Source organism: Trifolium pratense, linkage group LG7 (genome assembly GCF_020283565.1).
Source record: "Trifolium pratense cultivar HEN17-A07 linkage group LG7, ARS_RC_1.1, whole genome shotgun sequence".
In the NCBI taxonomy this organism is placed as follows: Eukaryota; Viridiplantae; Streptophyta; class Magnoliopsida; order Fabales; family Fabaceae; genus Trifolium; species Trifolium pratense.
The window spans coordinates 110,484-130,647 of record NC_060065.1 but is presented as its reverse complement, the minus strand read 5'-3'; the positions used below and the strand labels follow the sequence as shown (position 1 = coordinate 130,647).

Sequence of the window (20,164 nt, the reverse complement as noted above, 5' to 3'; positions counted from 1 at the left end):
TAACAACAGAATATAAATATACTTTGTAATAAATTAAAGAATAGCAAATTCAAAGCCATAAATACAATGAATGAAATCATGGAAATAATTTTGTATGATGGTATACTATTAATAAAATGATAGTGTATTGAATAACATGTTGAAGTTAATTAAAGAGATGTTGTATCCATTGTTCCAACACACCAGGGGAACCATACCATGGTCTAATGGCATCATCTGAACCAACTGGGGAGTGATAAACTCCATCCAGGGAAATGTTAAGTGCACCCTCAAGATGAGCTGATACTTCTGGCACAACACCATCTCCCCATACATCTGCTTGCCCGCAAACCTAACAAAATCTTATAACTTTGATCAGATCAGATGTATCGCAAACAAGCAAACGATAGCAGTTTGCAAAATATATAACAGTTTTGGTTATAATAAATTCACCTGCTTGTATCCTTGGCCAACAAAGCGAGCGCGTAATGTTGTGTTAGGTAAAGAAGTGGTTGCGGCGTTCATAATAGCAGCCTCGGGAAGTACAGCCTCAACATTTGGTTTTGATTTGCCAAAAAGAGGAGCCCCTTCAATATACCTTCATTTTGTAGCACCAGCATGCTATTAGCCTACTTTTCTAGTAACAACTTAAAATTTGACTGACCGCATAGCTCTACTTCTTTTTTTTTTTTTTTGGTGAGTAGCTCTACTTCTATTCTAGTAGTAAACTAAACTAGTAGTAGCATCTAATGTTATGAAAACAGATAGATGTTATTATGTTACTCCTTCCTTGAAAACACACACACACACAATTGGATAAATGAATTGAATTTGAAGTATTAAGGAATGGATGTGTGAAAGAGAAAAGGTATGTTTAGCTTACCTTCCTGCTACACATACATACTTGAGTTGAGGGGTGTATACAGGTTGTGAGCAATATTTTTGTACATAATCAAGGAGACCCCTGGTTTGATCGATAACACCTTTTGGAGGTGGGCTGAAACGATTAATTAATAGAAGAGATCGATCGAGGTTATTATTATTATTATTATTAGGAATGAATATTGATTTAATTGAATAAATAGGAGGAGGAGAAAGTAGTTACAGATGAGGTGTTCCAAGAGTCAATAACAAGGATATATGGGACACCCCAAATTGTTGCATATATAGCCGTGCAAGCCATCCTCCTGCTGAATGGCCAATCAATGATAGAGTCGTCGTCGAATCTCCTCCTTCTCCTGCTAACTCCTTTGCCTCTTCAACGGCATCATTAACTCTCTCCAAATACCAATCTAGGACAGGGGTTGGTTCAAGAGTACCACGCCAGTAATTAGGATCAATCAAACCAGAGGCATTTCGGAGCCAATCAAGTCTCGATACCTTCGCCACCACAGTGGACAAGCCGTAGTTTTCGTTCAGCGTTTGCTCTAACTTAAGGTAGTCACCCGAATTGTTCCCTAAGCCCTGATTCAAAACAAACAACATTATCTATCCTTAATAATAATAATACTATTAAGCATCACTGCTCAGTGCTTATATAGAAGAAGAAGAAGAAGAAGAAGAAGAAGAAGAAATACTAACCGGGAGAATAACAACGGGTCGATAGTTGTTGGAGGAAGAAGACAGTGACTGGTTTGAGCATTTGGATGGAATTGGAGGAGGAGAGCGAGAACCTGACATCCATTTTCCTCCACATACAACAACCATCACTGCTCACTGCTTCCTTCCTTCCCTTATGACTTACTCTCCACTTATTTAGTTTCTTTACTACTACTGGTTTAATCCACACAGATAAGCAATAAACAAAAACACTATTTTCTTTTATTTTTCTCATTTTCTTGTTACAAAAAATAGTACTACTCGCACCTCTTTATGATAATTTTTTTTATTAAATATTACGGTTTTCCTTTACATACAGTATATCATAAATAATTTTGTCAATGTATGCTCTCCGGAAGGCTTTATCTTCCTTAAAGTATTGATTTGCTTTGATTTTTACACTGTGGGTTCCACCGATTAATGAGTCCCACTAATTTTCACTTATATCTATCTTTTTCATAAGTGGACAACAAATGGATGAGTAATAAATTGAGCAAACTCAAACTCGTTCTCTAGAAGGCTTTTTCCTAGTTAAAGATATAAGTATTGATGAACTTGTCTATAATTATTTTATATTATATCAACTTCATCAAAGGTTCTCAAGTTTTTTTTTAGAAGCTTAATTTCTGTTTTTGGGTGCTTGAAAACAAAACATGCTCAAGATTTTCTCCTAACTATCCCCGGTTCTCCATTAGAGTATCACACTATCTTTAGGTACCACCTTATGATTCAGTCATTTCCTAAGGATGGGGGTTGGCTCTGTTTGTCGTAAATCGTGCTTGATACTTTTGAGGAGCATGCAACTCATTGAATGAAGCTTTTAGACTTCAAATATAAACATGACATGGTCAGGGATATGCTTTTTGATATTTTTAGGCATGCCAATTTTTTTGTGATTTCGCTGTCTTATAGTGTTACACTGTTTCTTTTGATTTACCTTCATAGCACAATGTATTTTATTTTCCCCTCTTAGTGCAGTGTATTTTTTTTGTTTTTTTTAACAAGCCAAAATGAGATATATATGTATAAACAAAATAGTCTTCTCAGCACAAGACGTGCCAAAAGAGACTAAGAAATATTACACAGAGTCATAGTACAAGAACCAAAAGAAACTACACTAAACAAGGCCCAGACAAAGCATAGGACTAGACCACCAACTATGGCAGTTCACAGCTAGAGTACTACTCGTCGCTTTTAACCTCCTGTATGAAAAAGTCTTGATCTTGTCCAACATATGAAGCACTGTATTTTCTGAGTCTCTAAACAATCTGTGGTTTCTTTCGGTCCACACCACCCACACACAAGCAAGCCAAATGAGCTGCATGAAAGAACGTCGTGCTCGAAGATCACCTGCTGAAACTGTGAACCGGACAAAATGATCGGAAAGAGTCTGAGCAGTCACCAAAGGAGAACCAATCCAGGAGCTGACAAGGGACCAAAGGGCACCAAAAGTACTGCAGGAAAGGAACAAGTGTTGAGCCGACTCAACCTCTCAGCAACCAGAAAAGTGTATTTTTTTTTGTTGTCTTGATGCAGTGTTTATTTGTTTCAGGTTATCGTGCAGATTCAATCAACGATTTTGGTGCCATCAACACTATATTTTCAAAGACATTGATACTACAGACACCTCAATATAGTCAAATATGTAAATTTATACAATTTGTCATTTTATGGTATTATTAACATGCATGTTGTGAATTTGTTCCCATATTTATCTTTTTTATTTTTAGCAATTTTAAATATGTATGTGTATTGTGTACTCTATGAATGAGTAACGAAATAAAAATTTGTAAAAAAATAATAAAAAAAACAAAAGAAAAAGAAAATTAACAAAACCAATTAAATGATCCGTGCATTTCTATTGACTTTTATTCAATATTTAAGTTTGTTTTTATATTAAGGTAATAACTTATTAGAATAAAATATTTAAAAATTTGTTATATAATATTGTTAAATATAAGTGAAACTATTGTGTTATTTCTTGTAAAAGTGATTAAATTATCAATGATAAATATTTATCCAATTTTTAATGTATCAGTGACAAATAATGGGCCCGTGTATATTTTTTAATAAAAAAAAATTATAAATTTGATTAGGGATATTTAGGGTAATTTAGAAAATTTGAAAATAATTAACTTTATTTTTTTACGCAAAACTTTATTATATTTTTTACGATAACTGTATTATTATATTTTTTTATAATAACTTTATTATATTATTATTACTCTTGGTTTTAAGTGTCTTTTTAGAATAATAACACCAAATTAACAAAGTGTATTTTTGCATCTTATCTTTCTATCATACGATCATTTTAATCTACCAATAAATTCATATTTTTTTCACACACTTTCTCTTTCCAAAAAATTAAATATATTATGTACAAAAAAATTACTCTGTAATATGTTATGCATCAAAAATAAATAAATAAAAACAAAATAAACTTTAGTATTCTATATTCTTATTTTATTTTTTTGGTTTTTTCTTATCTTTTCTATAATTTTTTTTATTGACTAAACTTTCTATAATCTTTTAATTACTTTTTTTCTTCTATTTTTATGTTTAAATTTTTCTGTTTTTTTATAATATAGATTGTTCTGTTTTGTTCCTATCTATAATTTTTTTCTTCTTATTTTTAAGCATATCATTTTTTTATTGTATTTATCTTATATTATTTATATATTTATTTTTTAGTAAAATTGCAATAAAGGATGCAAAATTTACAACGTGTTAAAACTAATAAGAATAAAATAGTAAGATTGGTGGTAATCGATTTTATTATATTAGACATAATAGAAAGATTATTAGAATATTATTATTATTATTAGAAGTATATAAAAAAGTGATAGCGGTTTGATAGTGGGCAATAGTGATGAAACGGGCCGAAGCCCACGGATCAATGGTAGGCTTGTTGGATTGAAGAAGAAAGTTTTTATTGAGTGTAGACATACGGTTCCTTTGTAATTTCTTCCATTCCGCTACAAAGTTGTTGTAATCGTAATCGCAATCGCAGATTCGCAGTTGCATTGCAGCAGCATAACAGGAGAAAGTAATTCAGCAACCAAACCCTACTAGACGAGACAGAGATGCCGAAAAAGATGGGAGTGAATTCTAAGGCCGAGGTGGCCAGGGCTCGGAAGACCGCCGCGGAAACGGAGAAAAAGGAGCGGGAGACTCGAGAGAAGGAAGAACAGTACTGGCGAGAGGCGGAGAGTTCAAAGCCACGCGCCGCCAAGAAGAGAGAGGAAGAGGCAGATAAGAAGGCTGAGGCGGCGGCACGGCGTGCGGAGGTGCGTCGATTGGCGGAGCTGGAGGAGAAAGAGCTGGAGAAGATGATTAAAAAGCCGGACAAGAAGGCGAACAGGGTGTCGATCCCTGTGCCGAAGGTGACGGAGGCGGAGCTGAGGAAGCGGCGCGAGGAGGAACGGGCTCTGGCTCAGAAGAAGGCGGAGGAATCGAAGAATCGGTCGGCTGCGGAGGAGGAGTACGAGAGAGTGGTGCTTGTCTCGAATACGAATCGCGATGATTCGATAATCGAAGCAAGTACTCTTGACGAAGCCATCGCTAAGATGAGCATCGATAACAACTTACCTGTGGACAGGCATCCTGAGAGGCGCCTCAAGGCTTCCTTCAAGGTATTCTTCTTTTTTTTTTTTTTTTTCTTCTTCAACTTGTTAATCTTGATTCTGTTAATTAATTAATTAATTGTTTTATCAGGCATTTGAAGAAGCTGAACTTCCTAAGTTGAAAGAAGAGAAACCGGGGCTTACTTACACACAATACAAGGACATGATTTGGAAGCTTTGGAAGAAATCTCCTGACAATCCTCTTAATCAAGTCAGTGCAACCCCATCCATCCATCACAAACTAACTAAATAACTCAATTTATTCATTATACATACAAACTGCATCTTACAAAATTGTTTCTCTTTATTGCCAGATCGCTGCTGCTGAGTGAATGATTGAATTCAATGGTTCTTCATAGCATTTCCACCCTTAAATCCATGATTACTTTGTCATTAGCTCATTATTATATTGGTATCCCTCTGTAAGCAGTATATGAGCTTGCTTCACTTTCTGTAAATTATTACAAACATTATTGTCATTGCATGGAATTACACTTTCATTCTCCTCTGCCTACTACAACCAATAAGTTTTTGAGGCCGCATGCACTCTTTATATTTATCATCTGCTTCCAAATCATAAATACTTTCATTATTTTTCCGAGGGTTACATTGAAATACTACCATTCTCCACTTTTTAAATAAGTACATTTGTTTTTTAACCCACATTTCTTTCAATTAAAATTGTCCAATGAGCTTCATCTACTAGTTAGTATAAATTTTGGATAATATAATTGCCTATATATTTTTTGTTTGTTCCACTAGTTGCCAACTATTTGTATCTATCATTAGTGGATCTATTCGATCTTTTATCTTTGAAAGCTTAAATGTAAGGGTTGCCTCATGGCTATTAGGTGTGGAGTGTGGTATGGGTATTTGATCCTAGAAGACTTGGATGTAAGGATAGGTTCATAGCAATTCAAATTAACAAAGCATACCATGAAAGTTGGAAATAGCACAGTGAATGTAGCAGTGTTCTAACTTCTAATGGTTCTGAAAGACATCACAACAAGGTGGCATTGGCATGCACTGATTAGTGTGAGTTCCCTTCCACCATTTTTATCTTGTTCATTTGAATTATCAAGTTTAGACTGTTTAGTACCCCACCCACACCACTGCTGTTTTGATCCGAAAAACCTGAAGATTTGGAAATCTGACTGTACCACCTAGAATGACCCTCAGTTTCTTATAACTGGATTCATAAAATAAAAGGAATAGAAAACCAGGAAGAATGGCATGAAAAATATAGAAAGCTTCATATTTAATCACGACTTGCAGGGTAGGTGAAATTATTGTCGGGAGGAATAGGGTCTTATAATGGTATGCATAAATTCCATCTTTGATATGATTTTTTGTTTTTGCTTGAGTGTTAAGATTGGGTAGTTGATTAGAGTATCTGTGACACTAACTTGAACTACAAAGCACTCTTTTTCCCGACAAATACAAAACATTCTTTAAGAATTTTAACACTCTTGCATTTTCAGTGTTTAAATTTGAATTCAAGATGCATGGTGGTTCATTTATAATCACCATTTAATGTTGACTTCTCTTTTCTTTCTCACTCACCCTCCATCTACGGCCACCATCACCTTCCACGACCATAGCCCCCTTTCGTGGCTGCTTCATTGTGTATAGTGCGGGCGAATTCGGGGAGAAGATCATGTGCTTGTCTCAAGAATGATCCAGGATATGACTTCTTGCATTTTTCTGCAATAACATGTGTTCTATTAATTAATTCCACTATATTCCTGCAAACCTGCTTTATGTCAGTCTCAGTCCTATATTCAGAATCGGGTTTGAATGGGGGAGGCTACAGCTAATTAGTAGGAGTATACAAGGGAACATTCATTTTGATTCTCACAATTTTTTTCTGGCTCAATTCAGTTCCTAATAAAAATAGAACGTAAGTTATTAATCTATGACATCTTCATATTTCGAACAAATTAGTCTCTAATTTGTTATAATTGAGGGATTAATTTGTCCTTACCATGAAAAAGAAAATGTTAGATAAATTTAAATCTCTGGAGTGGACAGTTAAAAAAGTTGTGGGCACTAAAATAGATCTTCATGGTATGTTAAACAACTCATCCGATAAACAATTAACCAAGTTTCCGTTTCATGCTATTACATTGCTTGGCCTTGTTTTTTAAATAATTTATAAATAATTTTTGAAAGTAAATTTATAAATAATTTTTATTCATTTAGAGAATATTATTTTTTTCATTAACCTTTGTTTTTTTTTTTTGAAGCATTCATTAACCTTTGTTTTATTCTTTATATAGTATTTGATTTCCGTTCAATTGATTTATGTTTTGTTTTGTACTGAGCCAATGTCCAATACAAAGCGGTCTAAGCATCTTTATCCAACCCCATTGTCATTCTGCCTCAATGGCTTCTCATGCAAGTTACCAACGTAGAAACACGATGGACTTTTTATAGCTTTATAGTTCATCTAAACCTTTAGAGTAATCTCAACGGCTGCCCACACTTCACGTTGGGTCTCATGTTGACGGTTACAACTGTCTCCACTATAATTGCGAAGTACAAGTCCATCACTTCTTACTTTCACTCCACCTTGATTACAACTTGAGTGTTGTAGTGTTAACCTATTTTGTAGGTACATTTTCGTTGTGAACCACCACATTGCCTTAACCTTACCATCAGAGTCAATCAATTCTGATATGATCCAGTTAGATCATGTTTGATATGAATTTAAGGAAAAAAACAAAATACATATTACAAAGTTAAAAAGAAAAAACTATATTACATAGAATAAATCAATTAATGAGGATTGAAATGAAGAAAAAAAAAACTATTTTGAGAATTTTTTCCCATGTAAACAAAATTTAGTAAAAGCTCCCCCATAAAGTTTCGCAATCGGTGTTTATAATTTGAGTATTGTTAGTTGAGTTAGATCCAAGAGACATGAATAAACTTCAAAATGTTTTTAAAAATAAAATTATACGCAGTGAATTATTTTGACAATATATATATATATATATATATATATATATATATATATATATATATAGAGAGAGAGAGAGAGAGATTAAATTACATCGGTGTAACATTTGAGTAATGTTACACCGCTCAATAACGTTTTAAGGAATTGAAATTTTACAATATTATAATTATATTACAGCTAAAAAAAATCCCTTTCTCCAAATTATAAGAAAAAATTAATATATTTTTTTGGGTAAATAGGGTTTTACCCCCTGCAAAATAACCGAGTTTTGCATTACCCCCCTGCAATATTTTTTTTTGTGATTACCCCCCTGTAATATGAAGATTCCCTCAATTACCCCCCTAAGTTGCCAACTAGATATGAAATATTTATTTTCGATGATGTGGCACGCATATGTGGATTTTATTTTTATTTTAATTTATTTTTATTGTTATAATGATTCCAAATCATTTTTATTTTAAAAAAAAAATTAAAAAAATCTGCAACAACATTGAAATGAGTTCACCGAAAATTCATCTTCTTCTTCATCATCTTCATCACAATTGTCATGAGTTCATCACATAAACCCAGAAAAATTCATTGAAATGCAGTTCCCAGAAAAACTTTCTCACTCACAACAATATCACCTTAAAACTTAAACCCAAAAATTAAAACTTGAACATAGAAAAACTCATTCTTTAAAACACATCCAAACAGATCAAAATAGAGAGAGAGAGAGATAGAGAGCAGTTTTTGCAATTCAATCAAACACGGATGCTTCTAACTCAATTATCGATCTCTAAGAAAACAGCTTTTCCAATTATCGATCCACCTCCGCCCCTCCACCGTCTGCAAAAATGAAATCAAGAAGCGAACTCATACAACTTTGTTTCGCCGCTATGCACCGGGTAGCCAAAACCATCGATGAAGTCGCCGCATATGACAAACTAAGCATCACAAAGTTCAACGGAATCGCTATTCTTTAAGAGTAGGCAGAAGAAGAAAGAAGAGGTTTTGGGCATGGTGTGATTTTCCAGATGTATGATTTTGAGAGCAAAAGTTTCATTTGGATTTGAGTTTGAATTTTGAGTAATGGAGCACAAGGCTACTGTTCATACATAGTTTGGGTTGTTAATTTGTTATTGAAGAAGAAACATAAGAATTAAGAAAAGATGAGGTAAATGGTGTGAGAGGGATAAGAGTTGAAGATGAAGATGTTGTTATTTGTTCTTCCTAATCTTTTTTTTTTGTTGTTGCAGATTTTTTTTATATATAAAAATAATTTGAAATCATTATAACAATAAAAATAAATTAAAATTAAAATAAAATCCACATATGCGTGCCACATCATCGAAAATAAAGATTTCACATCTAGTTGGCAACTTAGGGGGGTAATTGAGGGAATCTTCATATTACAGGGGGTAATCACAAAAAAAAATATTGCAGGGAGTAATGCAAAACTCGGCTATTTTGCAGGGGGTAAAACCCTATTTACCCTATTTTTTTTTGCTTGGAGAAAAAAATTGATATTTCTTTTTTCAAAAATTGTTTTCATTTATTGTCATGAAATAAAAATGTTAAATGTACTTAATTTGCCTTTTTCTCTTATTTTTTAATAAGCAATTACCAATAAAAGTTATTTTTTAGGTCTTACTGTAAAATTTATTTTAAAGAAAAGACAAAAATGTAAATTAATATTTATGTTTTTCCTATATGATTTTATAATTTAGGATGGATGAAATATTAATCCTGAAAGGATAAAGTTAGAAAAGTATAATAATGTTGCATAATAATTAAGTAACAGGTGAATAAGCAAGGAGATGGGAAGTTAGTGAGATGATTGGGATGGGAGGGTGATGAATATGTGGCGAGGGTGAGTAGTGAGTGACAGTGAGGAGGAGAGGAAATTCAAAGACTGAATTGAAAAAGAAGATAATATAATAGTATCATTCATTCATTCATTCATTCATCCATTCCATTCCATTCATATGGTTATCCATTAGCCGTTCCTTCCTTCTTCCTCAATTACTAATTAACAACAACAGAATCAACCAATCAATCAATCGGCATGGAAGGGTTGGCGGTTCCATTCCCACACCTTTTGCCATTGCCGCCCTTTCCAAAACTTGCCACCGTTACTGCTGTTGCTGCTATTTCCACTTCCACTTCCACTTCCACCGGTAATTACTTACTACTTTGCTCTTCCTTTAATTAACTTTACTACTCTACTCTTCTTCTTCTCTTCTTCTTCTTCTTCTTCTTCTTCTTCTTCTTCTTCTTCTTCTTCTTCTTCTTCTTCTTCTTCATATCTTCCTACTTACTACTATACAGGAGGAGGAGGAGGAGGATTTATCTCTCTCAAACAACAACAACTACAACTGCGTCCACGTCGTGGTTCTCCGCCCTATTGTACAGCATCATCATCATCATCATCTCACTCGCAGTCTGAGGAAGAAGAACGTGTGAGTGGAGATTCCATACGCGAAAGATTTCTGAATTTTTATGCTTCCCGTGGTCACAAGGTCCTTCCAAGTGCTTCTCTCGTCCCAGATGACCCCACCGTTCTTCTCACTATCGCTGGGATGCTTCAATTCAAGCCTATCTTCCTTGGAAATGTTCCCAGACAAGTCCCTCGTGCTACTACTTCACAGCGCTGCATCCGTACTAATGATGTCAACAATGTTGGCAATACCTCAAGACATCATACCTTCTTTGAGATGCTTGGAAACTTCAGCTTTGGTGATTACTTCAAAAAACAAGCTATTCAATGGGCATGGGACCTATCTACTGTTGAGTCAGTAACATAACATAACATCATCTTCCCTCCTATATTCCTATTTCCAATTCTTACATACTTTTGCTTTACTTCTCTTTCATTCACTTTTTTAGGTTTGGTTTGCCTCCTCAAAGATTATGGATTAGTGTTTATCAAGATGATGATGAGTCTTTTCAGTTATGGTCTCAACAGGTACCTATTCCCCCCCCACCCCCTGTTAATATTACTTTCTAACTACTCTCCTGTCAACACACCCATCTCTTCATTTCTCTGCAGGTTGGTGTTCCCGTTGAGCGAATAAAGAGGTTGGGTGAAGACGACAACTTTTGGACCAGTGGAGTCACGGGTCCATGTGGTCCTTGCTCCGAAATTTATTATGATTTTCATCCTGAGAGGGGATACATCGATGCCGTAAGTATGATAGATATACTTTCAAATTGAGTTTTTCCAAATCACTTCAATGACAATGTTTTACATTTTGTGGGGATGAAAGCAGGATCTTGGTGATGATACGCGTTTTATAGAGTTCTACAATCTAGTATTCATGCAATACAATAAAAAAGACGATGGTTCTCTTGAACCGCTAAAGCAGATGAACATCGATACTGGGCTCGGTCTAGAGCGCTTGGCTCGCATTCTTCAAAAGGTATTGCATTCCTTTGAAGTTTGAATTGTTGTAAAACTGACCACTTGTACTTTATAAGTATTTCTAGAGGACTAGAACTAGAACTGTGATACTTCTGCACCATACCCTACACTCCCTCCTCTTTCACAGTGAGAAAAACTAAGGGTGCGAGTGAAATATTACTCGTAGCGTTATCATTTTCATTTGCTCCCCAAGTCCTTTATATATTTATTCAATGTTCACTGCAGGTTCCAAACAACTATGAAACTGACTTGATTCTCCCCATCATAGAGAAGGCGTCTCAATTAGCAAATGTTTCATATGGCATTTCTGATGATCAGACAAAGAGGTATCTGAAAGTAAGTATGGCTATCTTCATACAAGCTGCAGTAGAATTTTAAATAGTATATTTGAATCCATTTTCTTATTACTTTTTAGTGTATGTTATTTTTTATTTTCTTAGATTGTAGGAGATCACATGCGTGCAATTGTGTTTCTCATCTCTGACGGGGTCGTCCCATCAAATGTTGGGAGGGGTTATGTAGTTAGACGGCTTATCAGAAGGGTTGTTCGTACAGGCAGGTTGCTTGGTATAAAAGGTGATGGTAGGGGAGACCTTGAAGGAGCATTTTTACCTACTATTGCTGAGAAAGTAGTAGAATTAAGTACACACATTGACGCTGATGTGAAGAACAGAGCACCCCGAATCCTCGAGGAGTTGAAGAGGGAAGAGTTTCGGTTTGTGCAGACGCTGGAAAGAGGAGAGAAGTTGCTTGATGAAAAGCTTGCAGATGCTATATCAAGTGCTGAACGAAATGGATCTGTACCTTGTTTGGCTGGTGAAGATGTGTTTATTTTGTATGACACTTATGGTTTCCCCATGGAAATAACAAAAGAAGTGGCTGAAGAGCGTGGTGTGTGTATTGACATGAATGGTTTTGATATTGAGATGGAGAAGCAAAGGCGTCAATCTCAAGCTGCACACAATACTGTCAAGCTTGCCATTGGAAGCGGGACAAATATTGCAGACAATGTACCTGACACTGAATTTATTGGATATGAAAGTCTTTATTGTAAAGCTATCGTAGCAAGCCTAGTGGTAAATGGCGATCCAGCTGTACAGGTCAGTGAAGGGAGTAATGTGGAAGTTTTGCTAAACAAGACTCCATTTTATGCTGAATCTGGAGGACAAATTGGAGATCATGGTTTTCTGTATATATCAGAGGGTGAGAATCAACCTAAAGCTGTAGTGGAGATAATAGATGTTCAGAAGTCTTTTGGTAATATATTTGTTCACAAGGGTAGAGTCCAAAAGGGTGTTGTAGAGGTTGGCAAACAAGTGGAAGCAACAGTGGATGTAAAGTTGAGGCAACGAGCTAAGGTACAAAAACTGTGTACCCCACTAATTTTATTCATTTACTTTTTTGGTGAATCTTCACTCGGGATAAAATTTGATAAAGACAAATCCTTACATCATCATAGTCATGCGTATTTTCAAATTCCAATCTTACAAGTTGTTACAGTGAGTATAATTGGCGCTTTACAGGTTCATCATACTGCTACTCATTTACTACAAGCAGCACTTAAAAAAGTCATTGGTCAGGAGACCTCTCAAGCTGGTTCTTTGGTGGCATTTGATCGTCTCAGGTTTGATTTCAACTTCCACCGTCCACTTCTTGATAGCGAGCTTGCAGAAATTGAAGTGCTGATAAACGGATGGATTGAGAATGCGATTCTTCTTCAGACCAAAGTGATGCCTCTTGCTGATGCAAAAAGAGCAGGAGCAATTGCAATGTTTGGAGAAAAATATGGGGAAGAGGTTGGATTTACTACAAACAATTTTGATATTTAATGTTGAAATTCATTCTGCTTGCTTCTGTTTTGGTAGTTTTAAACATGACATGTAGGTTACATACGTAACATGAAGTGTGTACTTCAAAAGGGGTCAAAACTTTGACATTCAAGGATGGCTTGCAACTATTGTTCAGAAATCATCATGCCTTCTAGTTCTAACCTAAATTCCCTCATTAGCATTGGTAGATTCCAATTACATTGTCATTTCAGATGCTCCAACATTTATCCCTCTCTCTGTCACGCGTGCCACCACCTACACATGGACCATAGTAGTGAAAATATTTGGCATAGTAATATACTAGATTCTGAAAACATTTTAAGATCATTGAGCTGTATAAAACACCAAAACTGTACAAATGAAATGTCAAAATCAAGTGATTGGGCTCAAGTGGTTAATGAGTTCCAGTTAAAGACGAATTGTTCGGGAGAACCCGAGTTCGATACTTGGGTGGAACAAGTGAAAATATTTGGCATCATAATATACTAGATTCTGAAAACTTTTTTAAGAGCTAAAAGAGGCTAAGCTAACTGTTTGAATTTAAAGTATTTGGTAAAGTTAGCAGTTAATTCGGTGATAAATATAAAATGACATATCTATCTTTTTTACATAAAATATGTGGTATCTATAGTATTGGTTTTTAATAAATTTTTACAGGCAAATATATTTTCGCTAGGGTTTAGGATTCTTTTGTTTTAAAGGGAGTATATAATTAATACAGTGAGAGTAAAATGAAAAAGAAAATAATACAATACAAACTATGGGTTCAAATGCTATATGAAATAACACATAAAAAAACCCTATAAACTAGGGAGATAAGTCTCTTTACCAAACTGTTTATTAAATCCACTATAAACCAGTCAGGTCAATTGAATGCTAGAGGATCAAAGTTGCCAATGAGAGTATATATGTTCAATGTATTGTATATTTCTACTTCTCAATAATCGGGGAAAAAATTATGATGTGTATCATGTTTCTTCTTGTTTACATATTTGGTGTACTGCAGGTACGTGTGGTAGAGGTTCCTGGAGTATCGATGGAACTTTGTGGTGGGACTCATGTCAGTAATACTTCTGAAATTCGTGGTTTTAAAGTAATTTCAGAGCAGGGTATTGCATCTGGTGTCAGGCGAATAGAAGCTGTAGCTGGGGAAGCTTTCATTGAATATGTCAATGCCCGAGATTCTTATCTGAAACAGCTATGTTCCACTCTCAAAGTATGTTTATAATCTTAGTGTTTCAAAATTATGCTCAAGTTTTAAAAATTACAATTTGTCCTCTGGACAACCAATTAATATTCATTTCATCTACATGGACCTAAATTTTAATTTTTTGTTATACAGTTAATATCCATGAGTCATGCAATTAATTTGACCAATCCTTAATTATATAAATTTGTGTGCATAGGCATTCATTTGTTTTCCTTGCCCTTTGCTGGGGTTGACTGCACAACCAAATTAGGGTTGAGAGGCAAACCATCATATTTTGTATAAGATGGGATTCAATCATAGTTGGGTAGTGTTTTCCATGTTCTATTAAAGTGTTTACTATGAACCCGCAACGTGTGGCTCAGTTGGTTAAGTAGCGTCGAGTTTGTGGGGGAAGATCAAAATTCGATCCCTGCAAAACACACTCTTGGGGAGGGCAAAGAGCTTTCAGCTGTGACCTAAGCACTGGAGCGGAGATTAGTCCCATAGCCGGTCCACAAGACCTGGTGATACTATGTGGAGCCACTGGGGTGCCTAAGGTCCTAATTATGGCCGTTTCCTACCAAAAAAATAGTAATAATAATGCTAGCAACACACTTTTTAACACAACTTTCCAACACACTCTTTGATTGGTTAAACTTCACCTGGGTCCCACCAAATTGCATGTTAGAGAATGTGTTGTTGGCACTCCTCAATAGTATTTACCAGGATATTTTCATGCCTTTGAAAGATTTTTCTAGTTTGTGTCCTTATGAATTAAATATATAAGATAATGGATCTGTCTCCCTTTTTCATCTTCACATATTTGGGGTTACTTGTTGCAGATGTTGCTCGAATACAGTGTTTCCTCTATGTCTATATTAACCTACAATATAATTTTTTAATAAAATAAAAAAGTCAGTGGTCATTGTCGACTTCTTTTTTTTTAATCCTTAAATGTAACTTATAATCAATAATCAACTTTTGAAGGTTAAACCTGAAGAAGTAACTGCGAGGATAGAAAACCTTTTAGAGGAGTTACGGGTAGCAAGAAATGAAAATTCGGCTGTGCGTGCAAAAGCAGCAGTCTACAAAGCTTCAGTAATTGCAAACAGAGCGTTTTTGGTGGGGAACTCAAAACAGTACAGGTAATATTTCTCCATCTTTGTTAAATTATTGCACAGGCTTAATTGGAGTGTGGCATAGTAGTGGACTAGAAGCATGGAGGCCCATGGTCCAAAGTTTGAACCAATAGACTTAAACTCTCCACCACTTATAAACACCTTAGTTTTTCTTGTTCTTAGTTCCCACCTATGCGAGCCATCTTTAATTTCCAACACTCCCTCTCAAGTCCGAATGTAACTTTTTCAGACCAGTTAAACCAGTTAAATTATTGCACAATCCAATCCCAATTGGAGTGTGGCATAGTAGTGGACTAGTTTGTGTTCTTAAGTGTGGAGACCCATTGTCCAAAAATTTGAACCAGTGGACTCAAACTTTCCACCGCTTATAAACATCTTAGTTTTTCTTGTTCCCACCTATGTGGGGCTTCTTAATTTCCAACAATCTTGCGGTGCTGTATTTCTAATACTTAGAAACATTTCATCCTAATTGTTGTGCTGTGCTTGTTCAAAAAAAATTGCGGTGCTGTATTTCTATTATTTAGAAACATTTCATGTAATTAGGAGAAAAAATAGAAGGTAATTAATTTAACTCACATACAAAAGACTAGTTATGAATAAATTTAATAGATGACAAATGCTTGGATAAATTGAGTTAATGTATATCGTTGTTCTTAATCAAGCATATAAATCTTCTGTCTATATTCACTTTGTGAATTTAATTTTCTGTTAATTAGGATTATTCAAGAGATTGGCGTTGATAGTAGTTAAAAATAAAAGCAATAAAACCCAAAAATTAATTTATTCCTGATTAAAGGAACCACTTGAAGGTAACCCAATAACTGCTAAAACAAAAGTTGTCTAGTTAGGAACAGATGGCGGAAGGCACGGGTCCTCCCTGTCCTCTATTTCTCATTTGCAGATACCACCTCCACCTCCTGGGTGAAAGGTGATATCCCTATTCTGGCAGGGAAAGTTTTGCTTCAGACATAAATGTTTAACTTTTAACTCACCGCATGTGCACTTTTGCTTTAGGAAACTCCACCAACTACAAGATCTTTATCAACTATTTAGATTTTAGAGGAGCACTAGCTTTCCACCTTCACCAACTCAGTAAAGCTTGAAAATCCATATGTTTCCGCTGATGCCCCCTTACATATTATATTTTATTTAACTATTATAAATTAATATTCATGCAATATTTATTATTAATATTTACAGTGCAAAACCCTATTAATACCGATCGGAGTGATATGCCATGACATAGAAGTAGAATGACATGGAACGAGTCAGCGATGGTAAGTTCTGCGCACACCTGCTCCCCTTGGGTTCGTCTCTGCCTACAAATAGGAAGCAGAGGTGTTGCATCACATAATTGACATTCCATTGAATATGTTTTCTGTGAATGCTGTAGACACAACTATGGGAGGTTGTCTTTCGTATGTATATTTTCAAAGAAGAGTAACTTGGTGCTAAAACTCCCGTCATTGTGGGGACTTCGGGATAGAGTCAGACCCTTTGTGAGTATGAAAAAGGGAAACCTAATCGTAGTGTTATAAAGCTCCTCTGGTGGGATCTGGGGGAAGTCTTGCACACGCCCATGTCTGTTCTTAAGTGTGGAAACCTAATCAAAAGGGAGTTTAATTTCATTGGTCAATTAGTTTATTAGTATATACTTTTTTGAAACAAATAAGGCTTGGAAGTTTAATAAAATAAAGAAGGTTATCTTATAAATGAATAAATAAGGCTTGGAAGTTTAATAAAATAAAAAATCCAGACTTTCTTTGTTTATTAGTATATTTAAACATTGATATAATGACTTATTTAAATATATTCATATGAAAGAGGCTTTTAAACATGATAACATGTCATATCAGACTTTCAAAAGACTAGATTCAGGCCTATAAAATAAGCCTGTGTCAGGTTACTTGTCAAGCTTATGCCTTCAATTTTTTGACAGGTCGGGCTTAGACTGAGAGAGGTTAGGGGATGGGGATGAGATTTTGTCCCCCGCCCATGAATATTTTATTAAAACAACATTTATATATGTATGTTTAAATACTTTATATATTATATTTATTTATATTTTCACACAATATGTATGTAAATTTTGTTTATATTATATGTGATGTTTGTTGCAATAATGTTTTAATTTGTTTTATGATTAAACTTAATATTTTTTATTACAAGTTTGATTGAAAATAATATATATATATATATATATATATATATATATATATATATATATATATATATTTTAATGTTGATGGATCCTCGCGGGAACTGTCGAGATCCACAGGGACGGGGAAAGAATTCTCCTCGAAGTGGGGAATGGGGACGGGAAATATTTTAGAAGGTGGGGAAGGGAGCGGGAGAGTTCTCCATTCACATCCCTAGGTAGGACTTAAAATTTGAAAAGAAAAATTATGGCTGAAAATTTAATAATTGTATGATCTTTAAGTTGATGTATCACTTTTATTTATTGATTGTTGAAAAAATTTCAGGATACTAGTTGAATGCTTGGATGATGTTGATGCGGAGTCACTTAAAAGTGCCGCGGAATATTTAATGGAAACACTGGCAGATCCAGCAGCTATTGTCCTGGGCTCATGTCCAGGTGAAGGGAAGGTTAGTCTAGTGGCTGCTTTTACTCCAGGTGTGGTTGATCAGGGGATTCAGGCAGGTAAGTTTATTGGACAGATAGCAAAATTATGTGGTGGAGGAGGAGGTGGAAGGCCCAATTTTGCTCAGGCTGGTGGGAGGAAGCCTGATAATTTGGCTGATGCTCTCGAGAAAGCTAAGTCAGAGCTTATAGCTCATCTTGGTGAAAATGGGAACTAAGTCCCGGGACACATGGCAAATGTTTTTATGTTAATTAAGGCACAACAGATAATATCGATTCTTTGTTTTGGAGACTATACAGCACAAGAGGGCCGGAAGATTAAGTGAAGATATTTTTCTTTTAATTCTAGGAGGCTTATAATGAAAGTTTGATAATATTGATTCTTTGTTTTGGAGACTATACAGCACAAGAGGGATGGAAGCTCGAGTGAAGTTTGTTTTGCTTTTAATTCTAGGAGGCTTATAATGGAAGTTTCCAAATAGTGTATAGTGGTTGTAAAAATGTGACTGTATGTTGTACCAAAGTCTATGTAGTATCCTGATACAAACAGTCCAGTGCTGGCCGATATGTTCCCCCAGCTTGTAATTTTGGACTGGTGCATCTCAGATTGGATGCAAAACTTTGTAACTACAAACTCATTACCTTGGGACATAAAGAATGTCACCTTTATCTTTCTTGAATTATCAAATAATTGTGAACAAATAATTTTATTTTAATAAAATTATAAGAGTTAATAACTTGAGATAATATTAAAAAGAGTGCTCTGTCTAATATTCATTTGGAAATGTACTTTTGATTTTGGAACATATTTTTCAACTACACTTGGCTGGCTGTCCAAACAAAAAGAAAGGAAAAACGTAATATAGCTTCCTTGACCCGGAGGCTGCTATAAGGTGCGTGAGTGAATGGTGATACTGATTCATTCATTTAACTTCGATCAAATTCACGATATGATATATTCAAAGGTTTCTGTTATCTGTCACTTTTACTAGATCTTGTCCGGCTGCTATTTATACTTTATCTTTTTGGTCATTGCTTTCTTTTTGGATAATAAATATAAACATTTTTTAAACTAAATTACTAATTTGACATTGTCTCATATAAGCAGTTATGTACTTAGTTTTTCCTAATTAATTGACATTGTCTTACATAAGCAATTATGTACTCAGTTTTTCCTAATTAATAATAGGAAAAAATATATTGAAAAGTTCCCGACTATTTCTGGGAATAAAGTTTCGATTTCAAATAAAAAACACAGATAAACAACTCTAGCAACAATGTCCCCAAAAATTCATATATTAAATTCAAATAAGGAATCATCACAAAAGAAATTCAAAAACATCCAGAAAATCAATTGAATGGAAATTGAATAAAAAGAACTGAGAGAATCAAACACAACCAGCAAACACAACCATTGTTTCTTAACTCCTCCAAAATCCTCTCACTGCGCTCAAACTTCTCTCCCTAAATGGACTTACCGAAGCAATATCCTGTGTGATGTAGATTTTGTTGGCCATAATGTATTGGGAGAAAGAATGCTGGGAATCGTACAATTTCTCTTAATAGTATAGCGCTATTGTCAAATAAGAAAAGATGACGATGTTTTAATTTCTTTATGAAATTTCGGTATAAATAGCATTTCGCAAATTTGGATTGTGCACATTAATTATGTGTTGCTATAATAATATTAACCGTCTAGTATCCATTATTGCATGACATTGGTTTTTTTTTTTTTTTTTTAAAGTGGGTGATCTAGTATGTGTGCTAAGAGTATCTTCAATGGTGATACCACTTTGAGTTTCATACTAATAACTGGTCGCTAAAATATTATGTAAATAT

At 34.8% G+C, this 20,164-nt stretch overlaps 3 protein-coding genes across 8 annotated transcripts; 2 read left to right on the top strand and 1 right to left on the bottom strand.

The window, feature by feature from the left end:
• Positions 1–1,769, bottom strand: LOC123897568. 2 transcript variants are annotated; one of them, XM_045948263.1, is made up of 5 exons: positions 1,561–1,769; positions 1,085–1,443; positions 863–976; positions 433–577; positions 1–341 (listed from the first exon to the last, which is right to left on the bottom strand). In XM_045948263.1, exons 1-5 carry the CDS (start codon positions 1,684–1,686, stop codon positions 270–272), a joined length of 816 nt encoding a protein of 271 aa, XP_045804219.1. In that variant the 5' UTR covers positions 1,687–1,769; the 3' UTR covers positions 1–269. The 2 variants fall into 2 exon arrangements, with proteins under 2 accessions (XP_045804219.1, XP_045804218.1); XM_045948262.1 differs by having other exon boundaries at positions 1–331; positions 1,561–1,767.
• A 2,677-nt stretch (positions 1,770–4,446) lies between these two features.
• Positions 4,447–5,701, top strand: LOC123899519 (coiled-coil domain-containing protein 124). The gene is made up of 3 exons (XM_045950670.1): positions 4,447–5,210; positions 5,293–5,412; positions 5,516–5,701. Exons 1-3 carry the CDS (start codon positions 4,662–4,664, stop codon positions 5,531–5,533), a joined length of 687 nt encoding a protein of 228 aa, XP_045806626.1. The 5' UTR covers positions 4,447–4,661; the 3' UTR covers positions 5,534–5,701.
• Positions 5,702–9,875: 4,174 nt separating this feature from the next.
• LOC123899770 (alanine--tRNA ligase, chloroplastic/mitochondrial) lies at positions 9,876–19,005 on the top strand. 5 transcript variants are annotated; one of them, XM_045950986.1, is made up of 11 exons: positions 9,876–10,322; positions 10,474–10,936; positions 11,032–11,110; positions 11,195–11,329; positions 11,415–11,564; positions 11,792–11,902; positions 12,007–12,924; positions 13,090–13,362; positions 14,402–14,611; positions 15,572–15,729; positions 18,207–19,005. In XM_045950986.1, the coding sequence occupies exons 1-11, from the start codon at positions 10,211–10,213 to the stop codon at positions 18,541–18,543; spliced, it is 2,946 nt and encodes a 981-aa protein (XP_045806942.1). In that variant the 5' UTR covers positions 9,876–10,210; the 3' UTR covers positions 18,544–19,005. The 5 variants fall into 5 exon arrangements, with proteins under 5 accessions (XP_045806942.1, XP_045806944.1, XP_045806939.1 ...); XM_045950988.1 differs by lacking the exon at positions 18,207–19,005 and adding an exon at positions 16,924–17,778 and having other exon boundaries at positions 9,934–10,322; XM_045950987.1 differs by lacking the exon at positions 18,207–19,005 and adding an exon at positions 16,924–17,780 and having other exon boundaries at positions 9,937–10,322; positions 11,412–11,564.
• Positions 19,006–20,164: the final 1,159 nt, after the last annotated feature.